At 44.0% G+C, this 26,395-nt stretch overlaps 1 protein-coding gene and 1 long non-coding RNA gene across 19 annotated transcripts in view; one reads left to right on the top strand and one right to left on the bottom strand.

The window, feature by feature from the left end:
* Positions 1-6,601, top strand: part of BIN1 (bridging integrator 1) — a 93,444-nt gene extending 86,843 nt beyond the window's left edge. For all 18 annotated transcript variants that reach the window (XM_035331041.1, XM_035331039.1, XM_035331044.1 and 15 more), the window contains one exon: positions 1,262-6,601. In XM_035331041.1, coding sequence (XP_035186932.1) covers positions 1,262-1,369 — 108 coding nt within the window. In that variant the 3' untranslated portion in view covers positions 1,370-6,601. The remainder of the gene's footprint in view (positions 1-1,261) is intronic.
* LOC118169630 lies at positions 3,717-25,775 on the bottom strand. The gene is made up of 3 exons (XR_004752205.1): positions 25,765-25,775; positions 19,038-19,059; positions 3,717-3,839 (listed from the first exon to the last, which is right to left on the bottom strand). It is a non-coding gene; the product is annotated as an uncharacterized LOC118169630 (long non-coding RNA).
* Between the last annotated feature and the right edge of the window lie 620 nt (positions 25,776-26,395).

Here is a 26,395-nt window from a genome sequence, read left to right as displayed (position 1 = left end):
CCTTCTGAGCAGGTCCTACCAGGAAGAGCTCGCTTTGCCTCAGTGAAGATTGATCCCTGCTTATGGATCTGGGGGATTAGCGGCTAGGGAGGACACTTGAGACTGCAAAGTTCTGCTATCCACCTTGTGCGTCAAGCCCAACAGCCTGCTGGGTCTGGGGAAAAGGGCTTGAGCTCCTCAGCTCCCATTTCTCTTAGACTAGACTTTCAGCATAGCACACAAGACTCATTTTGGCTGTGTAAGCTCAATAAAATGATAAATATCCATGTGCCCTCACCAGAACGAGGGTGAGCACTCCCAGGGAACAATTCATCCTTTCCAAAGACCCATGCCCAAGATGAGTGGAATGAATTGCCCTGTGGAGGTGCCCATCTCTTTTCTGATGATGGAGAATGCCACCACCACCACCCAGCACAAGATGGACATGGGAGTATTAGAGTGATTCCAGCGGAGGGCCACAAAGGTGATCAAGGGGCTGGAGCACCTCTCCTATGAAGACAGGCTGAAGGAGCTGGGGTTGTTCAGCCTGGAGAAGAGGAACACTCCTGGGAGACCTTACAGTGGCCTTCCAGTACCTAAAGGGGGCCTACAGGAAAGCTGGGGAGTGACGCTTTGTCAGGGAGTGTAGTGATAGGACAAGGGGTGATGGTTTTAAACTAAAAAAGGGTAGATTTAGATTAGATATTGGAAAGAAATTCTTTACTCTGCAGTGGTGAGGCACTGGACCAGGTTACCCAGAGAAGCTGTGGATGCCCCATCCCTGTAGGCATTCAAGGCTAGGCCGGTTGGGGCTTTAAGCAACCTGGTCTGGTGGGAGGTGTCCCTGCCCATGGCAAGGGGGGGAATTAGATGATCTTTAAGGTCCCTTCCAGCCCAAACTATTCTATGATTATATTTAGGTAGTGAAAAGTAGGGCAGGTGATTCCCATCCCATTGTCCCAGAGAACTTCTCCTGCTTTACTGGGTATAAATTATGACATGTTTCTATTGCACTTGCTGATTGTTTACAACATTTCACTGCCTGCCTCCAGACACTGGGTCAGATGAGTTTTGGTATTGACTCTGGTGGGGAAGTGGCCTTCTCACTTTTTAAAGAAAACAAAATCATTCTTCTCCTTCTCCCCCATCCTCTACCTGGATCATCTCCAAGCCAGCTATGAGCATGGCTTTGACATGCCTTGACATCTCCTTGGCCTGCACTCTTTGAAAAATCCCCACTCATGTTTATTCCTCAGCATCTGATCTCTGTCTTTTCCCCTAGGACGAAGGATGGCTGATGGGTGTGAAGGAGTCTGACTGGATCCAGCATAAGGAACTTGACCAATGCCGAGGGGTTTTCCCTGAGAATTTCACAGAGCGGGTGCAGTGAGAGCCCAAGCCCACCAGACACATTTCTGCTGGAAGAAAAAGCAAATTTTCTGGTAGAGAATTGAAAAAGAGCAGCAAAATGAAAAGAAGAGAATTTTAACAGAACAGAAGCCTGAAAAAATTGTCAACTTAAAGGGTGTGTGCTTTTCAAAGGGCAAGGTTTCAGAAGTAAATTGTAATTCAAAGCATTATCAATATATATGAATACTACTACTACTAAGGCAAATCAATTACCTTCTTCCCCCTTTGGTTTAACAGCATTAGGATTCAGAGAACTGACACAGGAGCAACTCGGTGTGGTTCTGTAAATACTGCATTGACTGAATTGGTGAGATGTCAGTCTGATCCCTGGAAAGGCAGCATTTGTCTAAAAAGAGAGTAGAAGCTGCATTTGCTCTTGGGTGGGTTCATCTGTTTTGTCTTGAAGGTGGCTTGCATGGCAACCATAAAAAATCAGCCTTCCCCACGTGTTCAACCTATAGTAGGCCAAACTTTCTGTTAATGCTGTTGAAAAAAAATATTTAGTGTATAGTGTTCACCAATACAATGTATGTGTGTGTGCGTGTGCATTTTATTTTACTCCTTTAAAACAATGTTACACAAACTGATTTTATACAAGTAAAGACAGAAGAATCTACACAGTAAGGGCATGGAGGTGAAATGTGTGAAGCTGTGCTCAGTCCAAAGTTCTTTCAAATGCAAGCGCCTACGTTCTCACGGTAGTGTATTGGCCTGGAAAATGCTAAGGAGAATGAACAAATTAAATAAACAAGACAGAATGAGCAGATGCCATTTTAGATGGCTCTTAAATTTAGGAGAGGGAATCCCCTGCCTCCCAAGCCCTGTAGGCAGTTTCAGAAAAGCTTAGATTCACATAGATGGAAGGTAGCTCTCAAACCTGGCTGGTTAGAAAATGTGCTTTTAAAGAAGGACAAGGGAAGAAAACTTTTCTTCTGAAAGAATGTCTAAGAAAAAAACACTGAGAAAAAAACAATTTGCTGTCTGTGTTTTTAATTGGCTCTTTTTTTTTTTTTGTGGAATAATATTTCTTATTTTCCTTTGAAGACTTCTGTAAGTGAAATATTGTTAGATCAGCTTTCTCCAGTGCTGTGCTGGTGATCAAGTTAACCTCTAAGAAAACTGGACTCATTTAAAACGTACTCATTTAAAACGGCTGCATGACTTCTCAATGTTTTAATGCATTAGAAGAGGAAGGAAGAATATCAGAGTGTCAGTGTCAAGAAGACACTGCGCAGTCCAATACTGATGCTGAGACCTTTCCTAGACCTTTTCTTTGCTCCTGTGTTTTTTTTGTTTTGTTTTGTTTTTTGTTGTTGTGTTTTTTTTTTTAAAGTTTAAACAAGCAGATGACAAAGCTGTTTCAAAGTGCGTATTACAGTTGTTAAAATAAGCCGGACTGACCCTCCAAGACTCTGTGAAGTCCCGCAAAGGTACTTTAAACTTTACTTGAATACTGATGCAGCTGGCAAGCAGGTCAGGCTATTATTATTTTTTTAGTGGCTTCCCACCTTTGACCCCATGATCTTTTTTTTTTTGCCTTGAAGGGATTTTTAACAGTGAGGTTGCCTCCTGCTGTAAAGGGACAGGATCACTCTTGGAAATAATCTTCCTATATCTGTTAGGAGCTGGCTTTTGTCAAAGAAGCACGGAATGCTGACACACACTACTGAAAATCCCACCTTTTCTGATCTGCTTTGATTACTTGTATGACAACAGGAAAAAAAAAATAGGGCAAATGTGGATTTTATTTTTATTTTTTAATTTTAGTTCAGAGAGAAGGGTCAGATTTTGATGAAAAAGTATATTGTTGTAAATGCAAGAAGTGTTGGAGTTCCTCCCGCTTTCATCTTGGAAGAAGACCTGTGTTAGTTATTTACAGCAATATAACAAGTGTCAAAATCTGTCCTGTATTACCCCTTCCTCCCCCCACCTTTTTTTTTTTTTTTTTAATAAACTTGCAGGAAATTGTATTGTACATCACTGTTAAAAACCCCAATAGTATTAGGAGTGATTGCTCACAATACAGAAGGACTGGACTCCACGCATTATAGTATGGTGAGCCATTGCTTTAGAATACTGCCCTGTTAGATTGCTTTTCTTTTTTTTTTCACCATGGTTGTCTTTATTATTACTTTTTCTTTCCAAAATATCTATTTTTATGCGTTTGTGACTCCCATTACTCCTTTAAAGAATATTCATAGAAAAATATGCATTTAAATATACATAGAAATATATATATATTAAAAAGCGGGTTGAATCCAATGAACATAATGCTGTCAGCTTAAAATGTTTATTTTTATGCAAAACCTGTGGATTATTGTTTTTTAAAAAAAGACAAGATTCTAAGTACCAGAGCTGTGATTTTTTGTCTTGCAAGTAATTGTTCTAGAACATTTAGAAAGCTGTGCTGATACCTAATTTATTGTTTTTTTTTTTTCTTTTTTTTTTTTCTGTTGTTGATGTTGTCTTCTGCTGTGTTTAAACCAGATGACTGTCCCAACAGAAATCCTTGCAAGGCCTTTTCATTTAACTGAGCTTGCAAAGCAACTATCCAGTACTGTATTATCCCTGCAGAAGTGGTAACGCTCTGCAAAAAAGGGATGTTGTTTTCAGGTCACATAGTTGATGCTCAAATATTGCTAGTGGGGTTGATGTTGCATCTTTCCCCGTTTGCTTCCCCCCAACCCCAACATCTCAGCCCCCAAAAGCCCTTGCTTAGAGCAGGTAGCTTGGGTTACCTAGATTTTGCATTGCTCACAAATTGGTGCACGTCACATCACAGATTGTAAAAATGCAGGATCAGGCCCGCACTGTGTAAATTGCCTTACGTGAGAGTAGGATGGCATGGCAGGAAGCTTGTAGATGGCAGTGTTCTTTGGAGCCAGGATGTCTCTTATCTCCTGGATTATGTTCAGCCCATCACAGGCACAACTCCTCTGATTTTCAGTATTTTTTCATCTACTAAATACCTCGATTCTGGTTGGTATTACCTGGTGAAATAAAATTCCCATTTTCTTTGGCTTAGGACTGATTCAAATAGAAAGAGGGGCAGTAAAGTCCCAGGTAGGCTGTGCCCACTGTTTTTTCAGTTTGCAGGCTGAACTGAAAAACCTGGGGAAAAAAAAGTTGTAAGGGTAACCTTGAGACATTTTTTTTTTTTTTCATTTTGTCAGTGAAATTAAAAAGGGAAAAATCAAAACATAAAACAATACTTTAAAAGAAAAACAAAACATTTCATTTTTAGGGTTGCTTTTTCACTTTTTTAAAACCATTAGGACTTGGGCTATAAAAAGTTGCTTTGAAGCGCAAATGTGAAACCTGTTCTGCAAATGCTGAAAGAAAATGTTTTATGGTTAATAGTCTTTTTGCCTTTGCCTTTTTTTCTTAGTACGATGAATAGTTTCAGTTAACCCCAAACTGCATTTTTTGGTGAATCCATTATCCACTGAAGAGAACCCAAAGAAGCCTGTTGCCCGGTTCTGCTCCACTGACAGGTACACTGGATGCATTTCAAGGATTACCTGGTATCTAAAGCCAGCAAAGCTGCTGTTTCCCCATATTCTACTGGATTGTTTTACTGGGTGAACAATAAAAGCATCTCAGCCCTTGCTATTGACTGGTTTTTAGCCTGACTTAGACATTCATTATCAATCTCAGTTTGGTCATGGATTTATGGCTGTAGATATGACACTTCTCCTATTTGAGCCTAATCCCATTGTGCAGCAGGAATTATCATTTGCCCAAGTGATGAGAGAAATAAGGCGTTGTTCTTTCTCCCTTTTTATCTCTGTCTTAGCAATGTCAGTAATGTATCTTTACTAGGTGGAGTCAGGGAAAGAGGTCCCAGGGTGAAGATGAATGCGCTGTTCCAGACTCCCTCATGCTCTGTGTTGCTTTCCATGGGCAGTACTCAGCTGTCTGCTTTTACCACCTTTGCACTTCTTGGCTGTGGAGGTCATGGAGCAAAAGGGATTGTGCAGGCTTCATTCCAGGTACTCAGAGTAGTCCAGCTTTGTGGTCTGTTTGCCACACTTCATGGAACCACTGGCTCCATGTTCCCTGGTCGCAGCAGCAGGACCCTGTCCTATTGCGCTATCCAAAGACAGCCCCAAGTCAGAGGGGTCTTTTATAGCCTGGAGCAGGTTGTAAGAGCAGGTTGTAATATTCTGCCTGGAATCAGGGTGTCAGCTCAGTTTTGCATCAGCCTTTTGAAAGGAAAGGGCCCAAGGCATTTTTTTTCTGTTCCCTTAGCGTGGCTGTTGGCTCCACTCAGAGTCTGACCTTGAGGTGCAGTTACCAGAGATACTACAAAATAGGTGAGAGCAAAAATTCCACAAATAGTGGGGTGCCTAAGGTCCTCTTGACTTCAGGAGCCTCTGTGTCTTTCAGACTGCTTCCCAACCTCTTCCATGCTCTTTGAGGTTGAAGTTAACATAGGGCACCCTCCACCAGCCTGAAGCTGGAAGATGCACAGACTTGTGTCTATCAGCAAATCCTGCATAGTGCAGCTTGATAATGCTGATAGCAGGAAAACAAGCAAAAGCTTTTCTCTGGGCTGCCAAAGGAAGCTGTTTCATGCCACATAGGTACTATCACAGCTGGTGCTGGTGCAGGCACCTCTGAGTAGCAAACTCCTGACAGAGAAGGGTGCTGTGCCACCAGCCTTTGTAAGCTGGCACAGGTGCTGGCACATAGAGGCTGAGAATTAGAAGGCCATTTCAGAAATTATTTATGAAACTAAGCGGAGAAACTACAGCTGTTAAGACTGATCTGTATGAGTTTGTATTTTGATGTGTCTTCTGGCTATAATTCCTTCACTTGTTTTTTACAGTGTATTCTGCTGTTCCTGTCTCTAGTCTGCATTTCACCTAGATGGTCCGTCCGTACATGAAACTTGCCAGATGCAGTTCTGGGCTTATTGCTTCTCTTTAACTGAATCAAATTGCAACGACTTTGGCAATGTGCTGGCAATCTCTTTTCCTTCTGTTAATTCAGTGTCTGGGTTTAACCACCATGATGTGAGAAATGTTTGGATTTTGGGTGTTGTATTTTTTTTTTTTTAATTATTTTAATTCTTGTTTTGTTTAAACAACGCTGAACAATTCCCATTGTATTCAGAGCTGTGATGCCCAGTTCCAGTGACAAGTACTAGATGGATTTGTCCCATTTTGTTTCTTGGCAATGTTCAGAAATACAATTTGTGTCATCCTAAGTCCTGTGTCGGCTTCTCTCTATTTTCCTCACCTGAAAAAAATCAGAACAATTCAAGACTTCTTTGTCCTGAAAGAGGTGAGTAACCTTAAAGAGCTGGGTTTGTCCGGGTGCTATTGATGCTGGGAGATGTACAAACATGTGGGATGGAAAGGGTGCTGCTGGTCCTCCCCTGAAGGAGTTCAACAGCAGAAGAAACTACTCCAGCAGTAATCTGTTTGTCTGTTGGAAGGACAGGCACCAAATGAATTCAACTTAGGGAAGGATAGGAGATGTTTGCTTTTTATAGTTACTAACCCCGGCATGATGTGATTTTCATCCTCGATAGGAGTGTGACGCCAAGTGGGTGTCCTACCCCATATGGCCAAGTATGTCCCAGCTCCCTTCTGCCCGTTGGCACTCTTGGGGTAGCTCTTAGTTTCCAGGCTTGCTTTAGGGCCTGCTCTTTATTGGGGTGATTTCTTCATATGTAGAAAGGGGGTGATTCCGTCCTTCAACCTGGGGGCTTTGGGATCCTCTGAGGGAAGGGATTAGAGGGATTTACTCTTAGAGCTGACTGTTTTGGGGCCGTTCTCTCAGGTACTTGGTTCCAGACAGGCTCAGTGCAGCAGCATGCAGGGCATGGCGTGTAAACAGCCAGCGCTGGCCAAAGGTTGGAATATGATCTGATGCACACCGGTGCCAATTAGCGCTTTGATGAATGAACTGCCAGGCTCTGCTTTAGCATGCAGGCGCACAAACCTCGGAGCCAGCACGGGGAGTGGGCCAGACTGTGTTTGTGTGGTTCCTTCGTTTCCAGACAGCATGGAGGGTTTTAGTGCCTTTAACCTCACCTCTGTGGCACTCAGATGGACCCGAATTGAACCCTGCAGCAGGCGCAAGGGAAGAGGCAGGCTGTGCCCCTGAAACTGCTGCTGCGGCTGGTGGCCGCGTGCAGGCTGCAGCTGTATGAGCCTTGGCAGCGTGCTGGGGCAGGAACCGGCTTGTGAGCCCCTGGTCAGCCCTGAGAGCCCTCACCACACTGCAGGAGAGCTGGGCTTCACCCCAGGAGCCTCTACAGATGGAGGAGGCAGGAGGTGTGGCTGGGTGCCTGGGTGCTGCCAGGCCTGGTGGGAATGCATGGAAAAGGGTTGGGGTGCCAGTGCCCAAACCCACAGCATGCAGCTGCTCCATGGTGTCTCCGTGTGAAGGGAGAAGTTGCCACCAGGGCCATCCTTCAGCCTTGTGATGTCCCACACTGCCCACGGGGACTTTGTGGCAGGGAGTTTGAGCCCAGGTGCTCCGGAGAGGAGCTGGGAGCCCCTCCCTGACCCAAGGGGGAGATGTGCGTTTGGGGCCACTCTCCACAATGTCTCCTCTTTGCTGGCTGGGTGCAGCGGTGCCCTTCGCAGAGCAGGACTGCTGCTTCAGCAGGTGGGGGACCCTCTGCTGCCTGCCCCAATCCACAGGGCCATTAATAACGGTGCAGGAGCAGGAATTCAGCAAGTGCTCGTGATTAATTAGCTCATCACGGGCAGCTAATGGCCGGCCTGCTCCCCTTGGCCCTGTGGTGCAGGTAATGGAGTTGGCATCGCTCATCGCTGGGCTGGGAGGCAGCCAGCTGCCAGGAGCAGTGGGGAGGATCTGCAAGCTGTTTCAGTGTGTGGCTGATGGGCATTTTATGAGTTTTTTTTTTTTTTTTTTTCTCCATATCCGGGGGATAGATCTGTTGGGGGGTTGCTAGTTATTGAAGCCAGGTACCCAACTCTCTCCACTGTTTGTTTTTGGAAATTCCTATCTGTCGCTTGACTACAGGTGCATCTAAGCTGGAGGTCTGATGTCTGAGCAGGGGAGAGGAGGGTGGTCAGCATGAAGGCCCCCAGCAGTTGGTAAACAACATGGTGCCATGGAAAACAGCGAAAAACTGAAGGTCACAATCACAGGGGCACAGAAATCAGTCAGAGGTGATTTTTTTCCAAGCCTAACTACTGCACCGCTCTCTGGCCAGGGCATGGTCATGTACCAGCTTCTCTTTCCCTGGCAGTGGCTTTATCCCATGTCCTGCCTGCGTTTGTGAGCACACACACTTCCCAAGGCTGAGCAGTTTCTTTGCGTGCACTCTGCTTGCCTGGGCTCTTCCTCATGAATTCACACAGCAAAGCAGGTGCCAGGTACCTGGGGGGGTAAAGCCATGCAGTAACGAGCATATGTGAGTGAGACTGGTTTTGGATATCCAAGTGGGGTGAATCAATCCCCTCCACGGGTGACCATTTCAGGCAGGGGCTGAGCTCCACCACGTACAGATGATCTCCTCCCAGCTGCATGCAGTGTGGTGGCAGAAAGAAGAGCTCTAGCAGGAGTGCAAGGTATTAAACTGCACACACTCACATCGTTTGCTCCATGTGACACAGTCTGGGGTGTGAAATGAATGTGATGGGACCAGTGTTGCCTGTGTGCCAGTGAGAGCAGCAGTGCAAGCCTGTTGCCTTGCATCCTATGCTAGCCTTTTTTTCCTATCTCCAATTCAGAGATATGTGTGAGCCTCTGAGATCAAAGATGACTGTTTATTTGCTGGCCTGCTGGTGTGACTCCCCCTCTCTTACATCCACAGTTCAATTCTATTAGAGGCTGCCAGAAAAGTCCTGACTATTGATTTTGCAGAATATGGTGTGTTTGCCACTGAAGGTGATGCTGTCGCTAGCTATGCAGCAATCCTACTGCACAAAGGCACTCAATAAATCTGAGTCCCCCACCTCAATAGAAAACATCCTGGACACCTGATGAACACTGTAAGCATACAAAATATCTGTCCCCTCTTAAGAAATCTGAGGAAATCTCATGCTGAAAGCATCCATGATGGGAGCAGGCAGGGCGTTTTATCCACTGGGCCACAGCTTCTCTCTCACTGGTCACATGAAGGCTCACACTAATCAGAGATGCCTTCAGCCCTGTAAGAGCTTTCCCCATAACCCACACCAGAGGCTGGTTTTGCCTCTCTGTGACAAATGGTCGCCTTCCTAAAGCCTCAGCAAGTTGCTCCTGGAGCCATCTTGTGAAGTGTGGAAGCGCTCATCTTCTGCCTCCCAAGCCCTCCTTCCCATGGGCAGGCATGTGGGGAAGGCTGCATGTCCTGCCCACAGAGGCAGTGATGTTCCAGGGCAGGAGGACAGCTATTTTATTTTATTATTTTTTTTTTTTCCCTCCCTTATCTGGCAGCTTCCAGTATTGCTAGCTGTGTCTCAGGCTTTCTGCAAAGCAGATGCTGTTGCTCTTTCCCATGTGATACAGACATTGTCTTTTTGCAGGGCTGTGAATTGTTCCTATCCAGTAATCTTATATGAAACACTATTCTGCACAGTAAAGAAAAATGCAACTGAAGTTGGCAATTAAATGTTTATTCTTAAGTACTTTATATATTATATATTATAGATCATTCCATCCATTGAACAAACCATTTAACTCCCTTTAACAGCATTATTGTCTATTATTAGGTTAATCAGCATTCACATCCTGTAACTCTGCATTTCTATCTAATTAGCCTTTCTTTCTTACTTCATATTTCTATTTAATTAAGCTCAGCATCAGACTGAATTCTCTGTATTCAGCACTAGGAGAGGAATTGACCCTTCCAATGTTTGGGGCAGGGGGGAGCGGGAGGGCAATCTCCCTTCTCATAGATGCCCGTTGGAAACTTTTCTGCCCCATCACTAACCAAACTCTCCTACTGTTAATGTACTATTGAAATCATTTAATTTAAGGTTAACTTAACTGTTAGTCACTGTTCCCTACTGTCAATGCTTGCATTTGGGTGAAATCTGGGCATCTAAAGCAAGAGGAAAGCCCTGGCAGTGCTGACAATTGACCTGGTGTCCCCTCAGAAGATGACCCTGCTCTGAACCAGTTTGTGTTATTGCTGAAAGTATTGCTGTGACAGAGGGTTTTGGCACTTCTTTTCCCCCAACTAAGTTTTGTTCACCAGAAAAGAAGAAATACTGGAAACAAGTGAAAGGTTCACAGATTTTAAAGTCTGGATCATGACATCTCACCGGGTATTTCATTCAAGCATGTGTTGGGTAAGGAGTTAATTTTCTTTCTGGCTATAACGGCAGGGAGTTTGTGCTGTGAGGGGCTCACGCTCTGTATTTCAGGGTACGGACCAGACACTGGGTGCAGCTCACTCTGTCCCACCCAACCAGGGCCACAAAGTGGATGCTGGTGTTTCCGCTTTCCTGGCCTCTGCGTGTGGGTTTCTGTCAGTGAGCACTGGTTGTATGCGTAACTCTATGGGCCCCATTTGACAAATTGTTGTAGAGTTGCTTGGGCATCGATCTCTAACTGGTGTACTAGTTATCTGAGGGGCACGCTGCCAGCTGGGGTGCTAGTTATCTGACTGAAACGGAAGCGTGTGAGGAGGCCACGATGCTGTGCACCAAGCTGCGTGAGGCTAGGCTGGGACTTTAGTGCTGCTGTGAAACTGCAGCTTCTCTCATGCCTGCTGATAGTGTTTTGGCACACCTGTGTGCTCTGCTCTCTTACTCCTCAAGCCCTGGGGTCTGTTGCAGGAGACTGCCAATTGTGATCTCTCCCCTACAGACATTTGTGGGGATACCCATGGCACCCAGTGTGTCAGTGTCCCTGGAAAGCAGATTAAGGAGCAGCAGGGAACACCTTGCTTGTCACCACTTAGCATCCAGGCTGCAATGGCTTTGAGGAATTGTCTGGGTCCTTCCAGAGTCCCTGAGTACTCTTTTTGCTAGTACTGAGTCCAGAACAATCAGCAAATTGAGTTCTTTTTATTAACTTTAAAAGAAGACATTAGACTCAGCCAGGAGAATAAAACCAATTTATGAGGCAATTAGCTCTGCAAAAACATTTCAGTCTCCCCAGAGCAGCCATCTGAGGAGCATCTTATTCCATCTGCACAGCCTCTTCTGGCCATAGGTTTACAGCACACTTCATTTATCATAAATAATAATAATGCATAAACAAATGGCTTCCTGATGGCTGTGCGGGACAGCCGGGAAGTCTTCTCTGCCTGAAACTAGACCAAGTTGCTGGCTTCCTCCCTTCAGGTGTGATTCCTGTGCTGTTACTTGATTGTATTCACATTGGTGCTGAAGCTTTTCACAAACATCATCTTATTTGGGCTTTGCATGAGATCTGCATAAGGGCACGTTGCAAGCCAAAGGATGTAAATTATGTGAAGAAGCCTCAGGAGCAGACTCAGAAAGCTGTGTGTGTATTTTCCAAGTCCCTTTGCAGGAACTGCAACTTTCTCAATCCATAAGAATTGTCTGTTAACGCTGGAAGCTTGGGGAAAAGCCAAAACTGGGGTCTTTCCCTGCCATTATTGTCTGGATTGGAAGAATTCTGAGTGATGAAGGTGTTGCAGGAGTGGATATGGTTTGGAGACAACAGAAAGCAGTTTTCTACTTGTGGGCTAGCCTGATCCTTCCAAATTTGTGTTAAACGCAAACTGAGATGAAAAGTTAAAATTCAGTTTCAATGAACTGATACAAAATATCATTCTGCCAAACACTAAACTCCTATTTTCTTTATTTTCCTGTTTTATCTCTTCCATTTTATTATGTCTGTTACCTTACTTTAGTTACATGATGCTATTGTGGAAGTGAAACTTGTACTGTACCCCAAACGCTACAGACCATAACATCTTTACTACAAAAATTCTCAGCAAAGTTGGTAAAGTTATACAAAAATTTAAAATTCTGTTGAATCAACATGTTTTGACATAAGGTGATGCAGTTGGAGGAGTGCTGAGCAGCTTTCCTTGGCTTGTGAGAGGAGCACTCCTCAGGAGAAGGCCTCCAGGCCTGCACCATTTTTACCTCCATCAGCAGGAGGGAACCCTGCAGGGCCTAGCAAGAGTACAGAAATCCAAAGGGAAAGAAAGTGCAATTGTCTGCTCAGTTAAATGTGATCATATTAAAATAGCCAGAAAAAGAAATGACCAAACCTTGACGTTTTAATAAGGATTAGGATGCCCCAAAGACAAAGTTTCCTATGGAGACTTTTCAGGTGGCAAAACTGGGGCTGTTTGTACCTCTGCTTCTCTTTGAGGCTTGTTTCTTAATTTCACAAAGGATATACCCAGACCTGAAATGCAGTAATACTTATGTTTACTAGGCTAAATAACAAGAAAGGACAGGGAAAAATTAATGTAAACCAGTGTTCAGAGCCACAACTACAACCAGGCAGGCCTTCTCAGCCTCCAGTGTCCACAGCTGCCTTTGGCCCTTGGATTAAAGAAGTGATCCAAACCAAATAGGATAATAGGATCTGTTTGATTCCAGCTGCGTTTGGGTTAAGCCCATAGATGGTTTTAAATGCTGCACAAATTTGTTCATGATTTTATTGTTAATAGCTGGAGCATGAAAATAAAGTATATTATTTTTAATCCTCTGTTTTTCTGATGTGCAGAAATTAGCAAGAATGTGGAAATCTCCAGTTTACAGGGGGATGGTCAGAGCAGTGTTTTTCCTATAAGAAAAGTTTATTTTTTTATGAAAGGTAGGAGCCAAAGTTTGGAGCCCAAACCACAGGTGGCTTTGCATACAAACACCAACAAGATACATGAGGACTGTGAGTAGGCACAGAGTACCTGGAGAAATGGAATAAGAGACGTTGAAGAAGAAAGGAATGGGCATTTGGTGGGAGGAAAATGTGTGATTATCTTAATAATAAGATAAGCTGCTTGGAAGGGGACTGTGTGGTGGTCCAAGTGACTTCCTGTGTAATTTCCAGTTGTACATTTCCCTCATACTCCACACTGCACATTAAGTGTGGGATTTACAGCCATTCAGAAATACTGTTAGCAGTAACTGGACTAGCCCAAGTCTATCAGTGGCTTTGAAGGGATTTTTCTCTTTTATTTATTTATTTTTTTAAAATCCCCTCCTGCCCCACTTCTTTCTCCATTATTGAGTTAAAGGTCTGGGTAACATCTCCTCAGCGATATTTCTGCCTTTAAATTTTGATGATTCAGTGAGTCTTGCCAAAGCTTTTTAAAAGCTTTTAATTCTAAGCTTTGGGGGTTTTACACAGCCAGTTAAATCTGTAATGACTTTTCTTCATTCCCACTTGAACTTTCTGCTGTTTTGTTGCTCTTTTAACTCCTGGAAGGCCTTATCTGGGACCAGTGAAAGCACTGGTACAAGCAGAGGAATGGTTTCTTCCCATAGCCCTCATTTTATTAATGTGTGTGTGTGTAAGTGATGCTGTCACTGAAGGAATAAAGTGAGTCCTAAACTATTAGCTTTAGTGGGTGCAGTGTTCTGTACAGAAGCTGTAGTGATTCCAGTGCTTCCTCTCTGTGTATGCATGATGCACCATGCACAGATGGCATTGAGACATTCCTGCTTCTGCTCTCCATACACCTGTGAATGCTGCTATTTTATATCTAAGAAACTTTTACATGGGACCAGAGACATGGTGTGACCAGGAACTCGAATATTTCAAAAACCCAGCAGAGCAGAGGATGTAGACTCAGTCTAATTTTTAAAACTGAGGAGCTATTTTTATGGTCAGGACTAGTGAAAACCATCCTACTTGCTCAGCAGAAAGATCTTAAACTGTAGATGTCAAAGTTATGCTCTCTGTGGCTAAAGGTGAGGCTCTCTGTGGCTAAAGGCACAATGGTAGCAATTTTTCAGCAGCCTTTCTCTACAGGAAAGGCAGCGATGGTAAGTCTTTGAGATACCACTGCTTCTCACAGCATGCAGGGTCCCACAGCAACAGCAGTCCTAAAGCACTTCTGCTTTGCCTGCTTTCAGGTATGAGATTGTCTCTAAGCAATTGTTCAAGTGGAAAAAAAATGGAAAAGAAAAAAAAAGCCAAAGAAAATAGGGGAAAAAAGGGTGAAGGAATCCATTGCATCATACTTGGAAACCACCTTCTTTTATCTGTGTTGTGACATGCATCAGCTTTCATAGGCTGCCTAGTCGTCTTTTGGCCAAATATTCCTGTACTGATGCACAAAAGCTGTCCCACTTTGATACTCAGTCATGCAAATGTTAGCACTGCTGTAGTGGAAGCAGCTGTCAGCTGGATAATTGCATGGAGGCTGCCGGTTTTTCATGCCGATTATGAAACAATTCAGACATCCTAGTGAGAGGCTGCAGTGTGGTGTTTGGATTGGATTTTCAAAGGTGCTTACGTGCTGGAAGATTCAGATAAGTGCCTAAGGGGACTGACAATGCCTGAGAAGCCTCCATATCTAAATCTTACTGAAATCAATGGGCATTTTGGTATGCTGCTGAGATGTTTCTGGAAAGCCTCATTTGTAAGAAGAAACATTGGTAATATACCTGGTCTCTCATGGAGAGCTGGCAACTACAAAAATATTTCATGCTAAGGCAGAGTAAAAAAATAAATGTATAACCTGATGAGCGCCATGCCATTGAAAAGGGATTTGGATCAGATGCCTCTGAAGTCTTAGAGATCATCTACAAGCAAGGGTAGATGGATCAGGAAGGAAAGTTCAGCTGAAGCAATCTTGAGGACAGCTGACTTTGGTCTTCACCGTCCCCCAGACTGGCTGTGTGGTGACAGGAAATTTTGGAGGCCCAGGCCCTTGAGGGGGCCTGGTGCTGGCTGATGCTGGCTTAAAGCTTTCTGACCTGAAGTGCTCTTTAGTCCCTAGAAAGGTTTTGACTGCCACTGCGTCTGTTTTCCATCAAGAGTTAGTAACACAGCGGTCTCCTTTAGATGCTTGGATAAAATGTGGTTTTTCTGTTATGGAAGATTTTACACCTGTCCCGTTCCTCATGTCTGCAGGGGAAAGCCCAGCCCCTTGTCAGGACTCGGCTTGACTAGGCACGTGAAAAACCTGCCCTCGATGGTCACGTACCTCCACAATGGCCCCATGTGGCATTAATTTTTTTTTATTATTATTATTTTTTTTAATTCAGGTGGATGTGGTGTAACTGGCCTCTTCTGCTGTGGGTGCCAGTTGCAGGGCGATGATTACCCTGCTTTCTTGATGGCTGTCATTGTGCGGTAGCCAAGGGCCTCTGGTGGGGTGAGATGGGTTTCTTTTACTTTCCAGAAGTGATACTGTCCATGTTTTCTCAGCAGAAAACCTGTCACAAGGCCCACTGTCATGCTAGGCTAATGGAAATCTCCTAGGGGTTCATCTTCCTTTCAGGCCAGGCTGGAAGAACCATGCATCTCTAGTAAATGACATTGCAGAAAGGATAAAATGTCTTTTAGCATTACCAGAGACAGCATTATCTGACCTCACTTCTTATGCTATGACGTTACAGGGTCTTCAGCTGTCAGACACAGAGAACTAGCGGCATCCTCCTCTTCTGGCATCTTTCAGACTTGATTCTTGCTTCCAACATTTAGATCTCGCTCTTCTCTTCCTACAGCCATGGACATAGCTGAATTGAGAGCTGGGCTTTGACAAAGATGAGTCCTCATTTACAGGCAGTTCTTTTGCAGCTCGTGTAGGACTTAAAACTACTGCCTTTGGGGGTTTTGCTATGATCCTGGAGCTGCTGCCATGTCATGGCTGTCTTTCTTCAATACAAGTGTCCCATGCAGCTTTCAGCTTTCAGTGTCTCAGCCCAGCTCTGGGCTTCGGGGAAAAAAACCACCAGAGTAGGAGGGAGGATGCAGAGCCCCAGTAAAAGGCACAGTCCTCACATTCAGCCTCATGCTGTGGCTGGAAATTGTCTTGCAGGTGTTACTGGTCTATGTGCTGGGATGGAAGAAAGCTAACAGGCCTCATCTCAGCCAGGGAAATGAGCTCTGCAATTAGGATAAAGCCCTACAGCTGCCAGTTTTGTGTTTTCACTCCTGCTTTCATACTTCAAGGAAGCAAGTTGTGATGCCTGCACCTCAGAGGATAAAAGTTTTGCTATTTGAGGCTGGGTCAGCCCCAGGAGTGTGGCCTGGCCGTCAGATGACGGAGGGCAGGAGATAATGATAGCTGGGCTGGTTTTACAGAAAAAGATAGAAGACAAGGTTACTTTTTTCCAATGAAAAGGAGGGAGATGAGGAGCTGGGAAGAGTATGTTGCAGTCATTAACACAGAGTTTAAAAGAACCAGCAGTGGCCTGTGTTTTAAAGTCCAGTCGGTAGCACTTAATAGCCTTGGCTTCCTGCAGAAGTCCCTTAGCCTGTTTGCAGTCGTTCCCGGCAGTGAGATTGGTGGATTTATATGATTTTACAGGGGTACAAAAGAGTTGCTTTGCAGCGCAGCACCATTTCCTCTTAATGGACTCTGTGACAAAACAAATTTCAGTGGTGTAAAAGTGCCTGGGCTGCTGGTCCAATGTAGTCCATTTGCAAAACCCTGTGGTGAGTGAAAGCCACAAGACTGGTTATAGCCATGCTGTGAAAGATAGCAAAGGCGCTGATCAAATCAGGCATGTATAAAAGGACAAATTTATGGCAGTGACCTGTGCATTTTAAAGAATATCGTTCTTTTTGCTCCTGAATTCCTAAATGTCCAGTGTACTGGGTATTGCACAAATCTCTGCCAAATTTCCAATTCCTCTTCACTTTCTGCCTGTGCAGAGCAACCAGGGAATCTGGACTGATGGACTGGTGTTACAGCTGACACCTGACAGCTCTGTTCAGACAGCGCAGATATGGGTGCAATGTCTGGTTGACATATGACTTGGATGTTAGGAATGACGTACATCTAATTCACCTTAGAAACTTATTTTAGAAGACGTCTACAGCTAAACCTAGCAGTCCAGTGCACGGGGGGGGGGGGGGGGGGGGGTAGGAACCTGTATGTTAAAATACCTTTTGTCTGGTGGTAGATGTCTGGTGTAGACCTGATAACATTGTCCTCACTGACAGAAGAAAAAGTGAGCCAGTTAGCACAGATAAAGCAAGGTGGGCTGGGTTAAGTGTGGGGTGCAAAATTGTACCATATCTCGACACAAATTGTTTGAGTTGTTCCACGATCTTAAAGGAGATTTGAAGTCTCCCATGTTCAGATGACACCTCCATGCCCTCTTAAGTCCATGTATTTGCACAAAACAGGAGAGCAGTCACACTACATTTGTGGGCACAGGACCAAAGCAGAAGTTAGATTTGTCAGATCCATCCAGTTCTAAACAGATTTAGACCTGTTCCCCTTCAGCTCTCTTTGATATCAGTGGAGAAAAGTGACCTCTAATCACGCAGTTTGCATTCCTGTTCAGCCACATGATCTATTCAACTGAAATATCGCGTACGTACACATGCTTGAGCATGTCATACACATGTACCCTCAGAGGGAAGGAGACCAGCCACATCAGTATTAGATGCATGGTATTGGGATGACTTTGAATGAGAGGGATATACAAAGAGGGGCACAATCCCTGCTCAGGACTCTGAAACAACCCAACCTACAGACATAGATGCGTAAGAGTCTGCAATTTGTGAGTAGCCAGGCCATTGAGTACATCCACATTGCTGAAAGTACATGGGGACTGAGGCATCATTCCTGGGGTCTCACACCATCTGCGGTGTAATCCAAAGGTGATGTGGAGAGGAAAGCCAGAAGGAGTTTGACAGCTTTCTTTATGGCTACAGGAGCTGCTGCCAAAGCCAGGAAACACAAAGATCCTGTTGCCTTATGCTGATAAATTTCTTGCTGTCAGCCAAACAGCTCCACCTTTCAGGTCTGCAGATCTGCAGGAACAGCTCAGGGTGGCAGTGCTGCCTTGTGGTTTGAACCATTCCCTGGGTTGATATCTGTTTCTTGCTGATGCACAGAGTTGTATCCCTAGAGTGAGCATCAGGGGTTTCACGTGAAAAAGACACAGATGCAAACTGCAGAAAGCTGTGCCCTGCCATGCTGGGTTTAATTAAGGGCACACTGATAAAGTCCCTGTTGGGTAACACCTCTCTGCAGTCACAGTGTGTTGGAATTCAAGTGGCTTTATGGCAAGGCTGAGTTTGGGCGCACATCTGGCAATATAAAATCACTGCCCTGTAGGAAGAGATGGCTGTTTCTGTTTTCTGTGTTTGGAGTGCCTGCACATGCCAAACACACGTTTCCGCTACAACTGATAGAGAGGAAAAATTTATTACAGCTGTAGGAAGCATCAGAAAGGAGCAGGATAAAAAGCCAAGCCACCAGTCGTTAGCTTTCTCAAAGGAAAGAACAGCCTTTGAGGGACACTCTGCATCACCTGGCTGGGAGATGGCGGTGGCACAAGTGTCTGTATGGACCCAGCTGTTTGGTGCACTGGTTGCTGGTTCACCTGTGCTCTCAGTATTGTCCTGTCTCCCAGGGATGACAGCCAGTGCTTCATGCATTTAAGAAACTTCAAACAGATGAGGTACAGATGCAAAATCTGCCTGCTAAATATGTTCAATTTATTTTCCTGTGCAATTTATTATCTATGCGATTTATTTATCTATCTAATATTATCTACCTTCCTAGCTAGTTAGATACAGTTGTATAGACAGGGAAGAAGGCCATGGGACACCACGTTTTTTTTTTTTTTTTTTTTCCTAGGCTTGTCCACTTCTGTCCAGAAATCATCATCCAGGTTGATTTTCAGAATTTGCCGTATTTTTCCTCGATTTTCAGTGTGGTCTGACCTACAGTGCCTGTGTTATACAGTTCCATTTCCCATGAACAGCAGATTTGTTGTGTGCATGCTCTGTGCAGTTTATGTGGAACCTGTGGCCCGTGCACTTAAAAGCATGTGTATTTGTCCTGGGGCTCCCAGATGGAAATAATGCAGCCCTCAGGATATATAAAGAGATATAGAAATAAATTTATATGTCTATATATGAATCATAAATCCAAACACATCCCCATTTACAGTGGCTGTCAGTTTTGTAGCAGGGAACTTCAGGAAGGTGTCCTGTTGCAGGCATCCTGCTGTGTGGTATGGTGTGTGAGTGAGTATGTATATAGAGCTGCCTGCTTCCCCTCTGTAATGCATCACTCAGGATTATTCCAGTCTCAAAGGCAATATCCTATTCTGGTGCAATGACAGATTTAAGGCCTGAAATATCCATGAATCTCTGTTGATTTGGGAAGAAAAACATCTCCACTAGGCAACATGGGGCTTTCCCCAGGCCTTCACAATGCCCGAGACAGCTAGTTGGTTTTTGAATCACGACTTTTACTCTTCAGCCAGCCAGAGGCTTCCCCTGCCACCTGCTTTCCCCTTGCATTTCCTCTTTGAACTGTGGGGTAACAACCGTGAGCCATAAGGGGGTGAAGCAGTGTGCTTATAAAGCAGAATGTCAGCAGTGCCCAGGCAGAGCTGGTCATGGTGGTGGACGACCATCTTCACCTGTTCCCAGACCTGTTTTCTACAACCCTGTGGCTATGAGGAGCCAAACCTGGTGTTGCCCAAGGGGAAAAGACACCATCAGAGAGAAGACTCACTTTCTGTTTCTGTATTCACCTCACCTAAGCATAAACCAGCAGGGATATTTTGTCTAGGCACTGGAGACTCTCTGGTTTGAAATTAAAAAAAAGGCAGAGCACAAAGAATGAGGAGAACTAGCAATGTGTAAAATGGAGCCAAGCAGTTTTGTAGGATTTGCAATCCTGCAAAATCCATGCAGGGCATTTTATCCTTCAGCGTAGAGATAAGATTTGCTTTTTTTTTTTTTTTGAGGATGAGGGATTCTGCAGACTTTCTGCAGAACAGCTCTGCTGCTGTGTTGCTTCTGCTGCTGCTGGAGAGGGAGCACAAAGGCTCCTGTTTAGTAGACATGGCCAAGAATTTCTCTGAAGCATCAGATGTCAAATCAACATTTTCAATCTCTCCTCTCTGTCTGAGCTGCATTTCCTTCATGTTCCTTTTGCTGCTTTTCTCCTTCTAAATCCTCCCCCCTCCTTTTCCCTGATCAAACCCTTTCTCTCATGGCAAACATCATTACTGCAGCAGGCAAGAGGAAATAAGCCTCCGTCTACCTCAATCCCAGAGCAGACAGAAACCCAAGAGGAAAGGGCAAAGAACAACAAATAAGGAGATTTGCAGAATGCCAACACAGCAATGGCAGTGAGAAATACAAGACGGAGCTGTTAACCACACAAGGAAATAAATGTTCCTGTGGGAAAAATCATACACTAATGCCTATTAGCTTAATAGCGCTGTGGTTTAGGTAGAAGGCTGAGTGACGGGGGCCCTGTGCTTGGCGTGCTGCCTTGCTGCAGCTCAGCTGTCGCTTGGGAAGCTGGGTGCTTGAGTTGCCCTTGGTTGTCTTTGCTTTCAGCTTTGCCACTTTCCAGCATGGAACAGGAGCCAGGGAGGAGCCCACGGTGCTGTTGGATGAAGGAGTTCACCAGATGTGTGTGCATGCACTCACGCGAGGGGCAGGGCTCTCCCAAAAGCTGTGGATGGTTTCTCCTCTTCCAGCTTATTCTCTGCCTGGTATTGGAGCTGAACAAAGATCTCCAGCACTTTTCTTCAGAAAGGAACTGCACACACAGGTATTTGTTGGTTGTAAGAAGTTTTGGGGCTGAACCTCAGAGCACAAAGGCCATGGCAAAAATAATAATTACACGAAGAAAATGATAAAGAGAGCAGGAAGTCATCGGCAGTACAAGTTTACCAGGAAAGTTTCTGAAGGAAAGAGAGGAAAGCTTCCCTTGGTGAAAAGATCAAGAGACACATTATGACATACTTTACCTAACAGTGTTTCTTGAAAAAGAGCTGCGGGTGTTGCTTTCTGTTTTACTATCTTGTATTAAACATTAAAGGGATGAAGGCAAAAAGGTTGACTAGCTATGAGTTAAACCTAAAACCAGATATTTTAGGCTGGGGAGAAGAACTTTATTGGTTATGGTTAGACTTGTCAGCTCATAATGGACATTGATATTTTCTTTATTTGACTGCAGCTGTTTCTTCCTTGCATTGCTAAATCCCCTCTCCAGCTAGAAATGCCCTTTGTTGGTCAGAGTCTGCTCACACTTGGCAAATGGCTTAAAGATGCCAAGCGCTGGGTCACTGGGTCCGTGGCAGGTAAGTCAGTCCATCCAAGTACTGCGGAGGTTAAATTTGGGGGTGGTGCAGGATTAGTAAGAGATAAACACTGATGTAGCTGTCAGCACCAAGCTTTTGGGGTGAGAACATATCAGCTCCCAGCATCATTTTTCTGTGGGAAGGATGAGACATTAGGGAGGAGAAACAGCGGGGTGAAATTATGTTACAGATTATGAATGGTGTTGGCAAGGAAATTTTGAGTAAGAGTGTTTGAACAGGGAACCTGCTGGTAACCCCAGGTATGAGATCTTTCTCCACTTCAGATTTAGCCTTCTAAAGCAGTCAGAGCTTAGCACAAAAGTTCTAAGGAGGTGGGTAGGTGGTGATGTGATGAACAGGCTTAAGTGCCCTAGAGGAAAGAGGGGTCTCTAATGATGTGAGTGTTGCCAAACACTGCAAAGGCTTCATCAGGCCAAATATTGCAATTAGCTGTTGTTCACTAGTGCTCCTTGCATCGCTTAAAAAGGATGGGCAAGATTCTCCACACTAGGAAACTTCCAAGAGCATGGGGGTGAATTCTGAGCAGACATTAAAAAAAAAAAAGGTGAAATTTAATATATATGTATTTTTTTTTTCTTATGACCATGTCATGTCAGATTTACTGCCTTGCAGTGGCTGGCAAGAAACTTATTGGGAAATAATACTGCTACCTTGGAGCTGGAGTATTAATTTTTAATCGATTACTTCTTTGTGACGATGATGGAAGTGGAATATCAAAGATGGGTGAGCAGTGTACCACGTGCCCTCATTGTTGTGGAAGCACACACTGAGCCTGAAGCTGTTCTCAAGGCTTTTGTTTCCCAGCCTGTCAAAATTAGCTTTTGCCAGCCTTCTGCATCCAGCAAGAGTGTGAACTTCTCCCAGCCTCTAATGCGTTCATTATCACAGTGCCACTGCAGGCTGATAAATGAGGAAGCGAGGGCCGAAGGGAAACTTAAACCCTTTGATTCTAGTGGGAATGAATCACCAAAATATGGCTCATGGAGTTGATGAAAATTAATAGAAATCTCTTGGCAGAGGAAGGGAGCTGAATCTGCATCACTCTGTGACCCGAAAGGGACAACTGAAGCACACCACAGGACATCCAGGGTATATTGAGATGTGTTGGGGAAAGGCTGCAATATGCAACAACAACCAGAGCAGCACAAGCATGTGTCCCTAGCTTCTGCCAATGTCTTGCCATCACTGCTGTGCTGACAGCCCCTGTTACAGCCCAATGCATTCACTTGTGTGAATTCACCTAGACCCATCTCTGCCATTTGAGCCTCTCTGGGCTTTTCCATAAGGTGGGTACCCAGGCTCCAGCTGGCCCCAAATGCTCCCCGAGAGCTCTGTTTGGAAGAGACGCTGATCTTTCCTCCAAGGCTGCCCTCTCTACCTGGCCAAACATATTCTTCATAACAAAGAGAAACATCTGTTACCTACACATGGTATGACTGACAAGCCAGCATCTGAAGATAAAACAATATGGGAAAAATATTGCTTCAGCTGCAGCTGCAGGCCAGGAACAGCAAGTAATCAGGGAGGCTGAGAGCCCTCAGGCCCTCAAAAATAAAGTCCCCGGCAAGCCACAAATAGTCAAATATCTTGCTTTTCACTATCCCATGAGGAAATGGCCCCTCTGTGCCCCCAGCCCCTCAAGCTGAAGCAATTTTGCCACTGATATGAATCATGAATGCCATTTTCCTGCAGTGAGCTGTGTTTATCCTTGGAAACTTCTCTTGACAAACTTTGTTTTCAAAGAGCAGATACAATCAGAGTGTCTGGTGGTGGGAAGATACTCAAGTGCATATGTGTGTGTACAGATATTCCTTAGATATGTACCACTACTGAGCACTCCAGGAGCACTGTTCATTTTACGTTTGTAATGAGACTTGGGTCCTGTGAAGAGAAGACCTTTATGCAGTCCCAGAATTAGAAAGTGCGTCCTTATTCTCAATATGATGGCAAATTAGGATTTAAGAAGGACATAATGCCTTATTTTGGCGTGTTTGGCTTTTTAAATTTTCCATTCTCTTAACACTGTTTTCTAATGTGATAAATTCCTAAACAAGTTTTCAGTCCCCCTTAGGCTGAATATGTTATCTCAGCTACATCACTGCTTACTTCTCCGGAGGCTGGAGAACACAGTCCCCAGCCATCTCCAAAGAACACAGGAGAAAAAAGCCCACTGCAGCTGAGAGATGCAGTGGACTCAAACTTTGTATGTGTGTCTATGTCCACCTCATACTTTGAAAACACAGGTTTGCAGCCTACTTGATGAAAGAATTTTGCAGTTCAAATAGCAAAGCAAGCAAGAAACAAGGGGAAGTGAAAAAAAAAAAACCTATTAATAATAAAATATATATATATATTTTCTCTTGTCAGTCTTTCTGATTTAAGATTCTCTGGTAAAGGCCAGTGCGTCTGTATAAACCTAAGCTGGCAAGGAAAACACAAGTTAAAAGCCAGCAGCGAGTTGCTGTCTGAAGCTGTTTTTTCATAACGATTATTGGTAATATCCCAGATTATAAGGACACAGGGTGTTTCACACAGGGTAGTGCCGCAGTCTCTGTCCCTTGAAGGCAAGTCTTGGAGCTTGAAGAACTCACAAAGCCAACTTTTGCCCTTCTGCTTTGAAAACTTCCAGCAGACCTTGTGACTTTGCACAGGTCCAAGGCCAGAGGTGGGGAACACAGGGGGCGGTCCTATAGGAAAACGCCATGAGATCTGATCCTACCTGAGGAGGGACTTTCTGAGAGGAAGGGTGCCTTGTGGCATTCTGTTTTCAAGAAGTTTGGATGGAAAGATGGAAAAGGCTTCCCAGTTCTACATCTGTGATAACTTGGTGCTCGCTGCAGGACTAACATCAGTGAGCAGAGCACCAAGGGAGCTAGATCTGACCGCTCGGCTTTCCTTGAGTTAGAATTTGTCTCTTAGAAACTGGATAAGGGCAACATCCATTGCTGTCACATTCAGGTTGGGGTGGATGAACGTCATCTCCAGCCACAGGGACAAAGCTGTCACAGGCTATTCTGGCCTGGAAGAAAAGGCAGAAGCCTTCTGCAGTTTCCGAGGGAGAAAAGTCTGCCGGCTGGACAGTAAGTGTGCGAGGCTCTTCAGGATGTAACCTCCTTTTACCAATTCTTCTTTCTCTGACAGATCAAAAGAGATTCAAGAACAAAGAAAAGAAAGAAAATAGGTTTGGGAGTTATAAGCAAAGAGCCTCTATTGCATATAAAGTGCATATGAATGATCCCATCCCTTGGTTTACATTTCACTGCTTGTCTTGGGAGAAAATCAGTCCCGAGGTTTGCACTGAATGCAACAATTATGTTCATCCTGTTTAGATTCTAGGCTCTATTGTATTGTATTTATTTTATTTTATTTTAATTATTTTGTTTTATTTTATTTTAAAATTCAGTTTAATTTAATTTATTTTTTATTTTATTTTATTTTATTTTATTTTACTTTATTTTATTTTTATTACTTTGTTTTATTTTATTTTTTATTTTATTTTATTTAGGGCCTGTGCTGTTATTTTCCATCCAGCCAATCTTAAAAGAGATACATTTGAGAGGCCAACTTGATTTGCTCTTTCCCATGGGGAACAATAGGTGTGAAGGTGTTTAGAAAAATGAAAGCTAAAAGAACCCTTTCATTATGCCAAAGGGTTGGGGGGGGATATAAAACATGCAAAAATCCACATCCTAAATACTGTAGCCAGAACCAGGCATGAAAACTCACAGACTGACTTTCTTCTTCTGGCTCAACTTTCCTTTAGACAATACAAAAATTGCTCATGACTGCTGCCTCTCCAGAAAGTTTGACCAGCATTGTCTCAAGCTGTGTGCTCTCACCATTATTAATATGTACCATTCATGGAAGTTTTGACCTCTTTTTTGAATAATCGAAAAAAAAAAAGGAAAAGAAAAAAAGACTTTCCAAACAGTCACAGCACATCTTTATTTCAAGCCGGCGTGCTACATCCGTGTAGGTCTCCGTGAAAGGCAAGTAAGCGTATGTGGAGTATAAAGAGGAGCTCAGGCAATTTTACGCAGCTCTTTCGCCGCCACTGCCTGCCTCAGTAATCTGACAATAAAATTGGATTTTTGGTATCTCTTTAACACTCCAAAAAGTAAACCCCTTTCATAACATGTATCATTTTCCAAGGTAATTTAAAGAGAATACCTTTCACTTTTAAATTGCCCTTTGGCAGATTTGAAACTGCTGTTGTTTTGTGAAAGCTCTTGGCATTTAAAACTGTTTTGTATGAAGGAGGAATAAAAAAAAAACAAAACAACAACCTTGCAACCCTGGCTACTTCACGTTCCTTCTGATCTGTCCAGAGCTTTTCAAGTGAGTAGGAACACGCAGACAAATGCATTCTGAAGAAAATCTCATTTCGACCCTAAATGGTGCTTCACAATTTCCAATTCATGCTGTTGCCATTTTTACAGGAATTGATGGCTGCCATTGTTATCAAAGCTGACAGGCCTCTAGTAGGTTGCACAATCAGCGCAACCTGCTCGAGCCTTTCATTATTCCCAAGTGGCAGATTCTCATGATATCTCTCTTTTATAGGCATTGCTCATTTTTATTTCACATTTGACATGGCTCCTCCACTTGCTCACTGCTGGGGTGCTGAGATAAAACAGCTCCTCTAAAGTTAAAGGAATGACTGCTCTGGTACATGCTGAATGTGGCTGGCGACTCCCATGCTTTCAGTGCATTTCAAATGAAACGCTGGTCTTTTTATCAAAATTAACAGTTGGGTAATTGCCCAACATGTGGATTTATTCTACTCCACCCTGCCATTCAAGCAGCATTTTACAGACATGCAAATGTCCTCTGAAAGC

This window comes from Oxyura jamaicensis, chromosome 7 (genome assembly GCF_011077185.1).
Source record: "Oxyura jamaicensis isolate SHBP4307 breed ruddy duck chromosome 7, BPBGC_Ojam_1.0, whole genome shotgun sequence".
Taxonomy (NCBI): Eukaryota; Metazoa; Chordata; class Aves; order Anseriformes; family Anatidae; genus Oxyura; species Oxyura jamaicensis.
The sequence above is the reverse complement of the archived record's forward strand: the minus strand, read 5'-3'. Positions and strand labels throughout refer to the sequence as shown.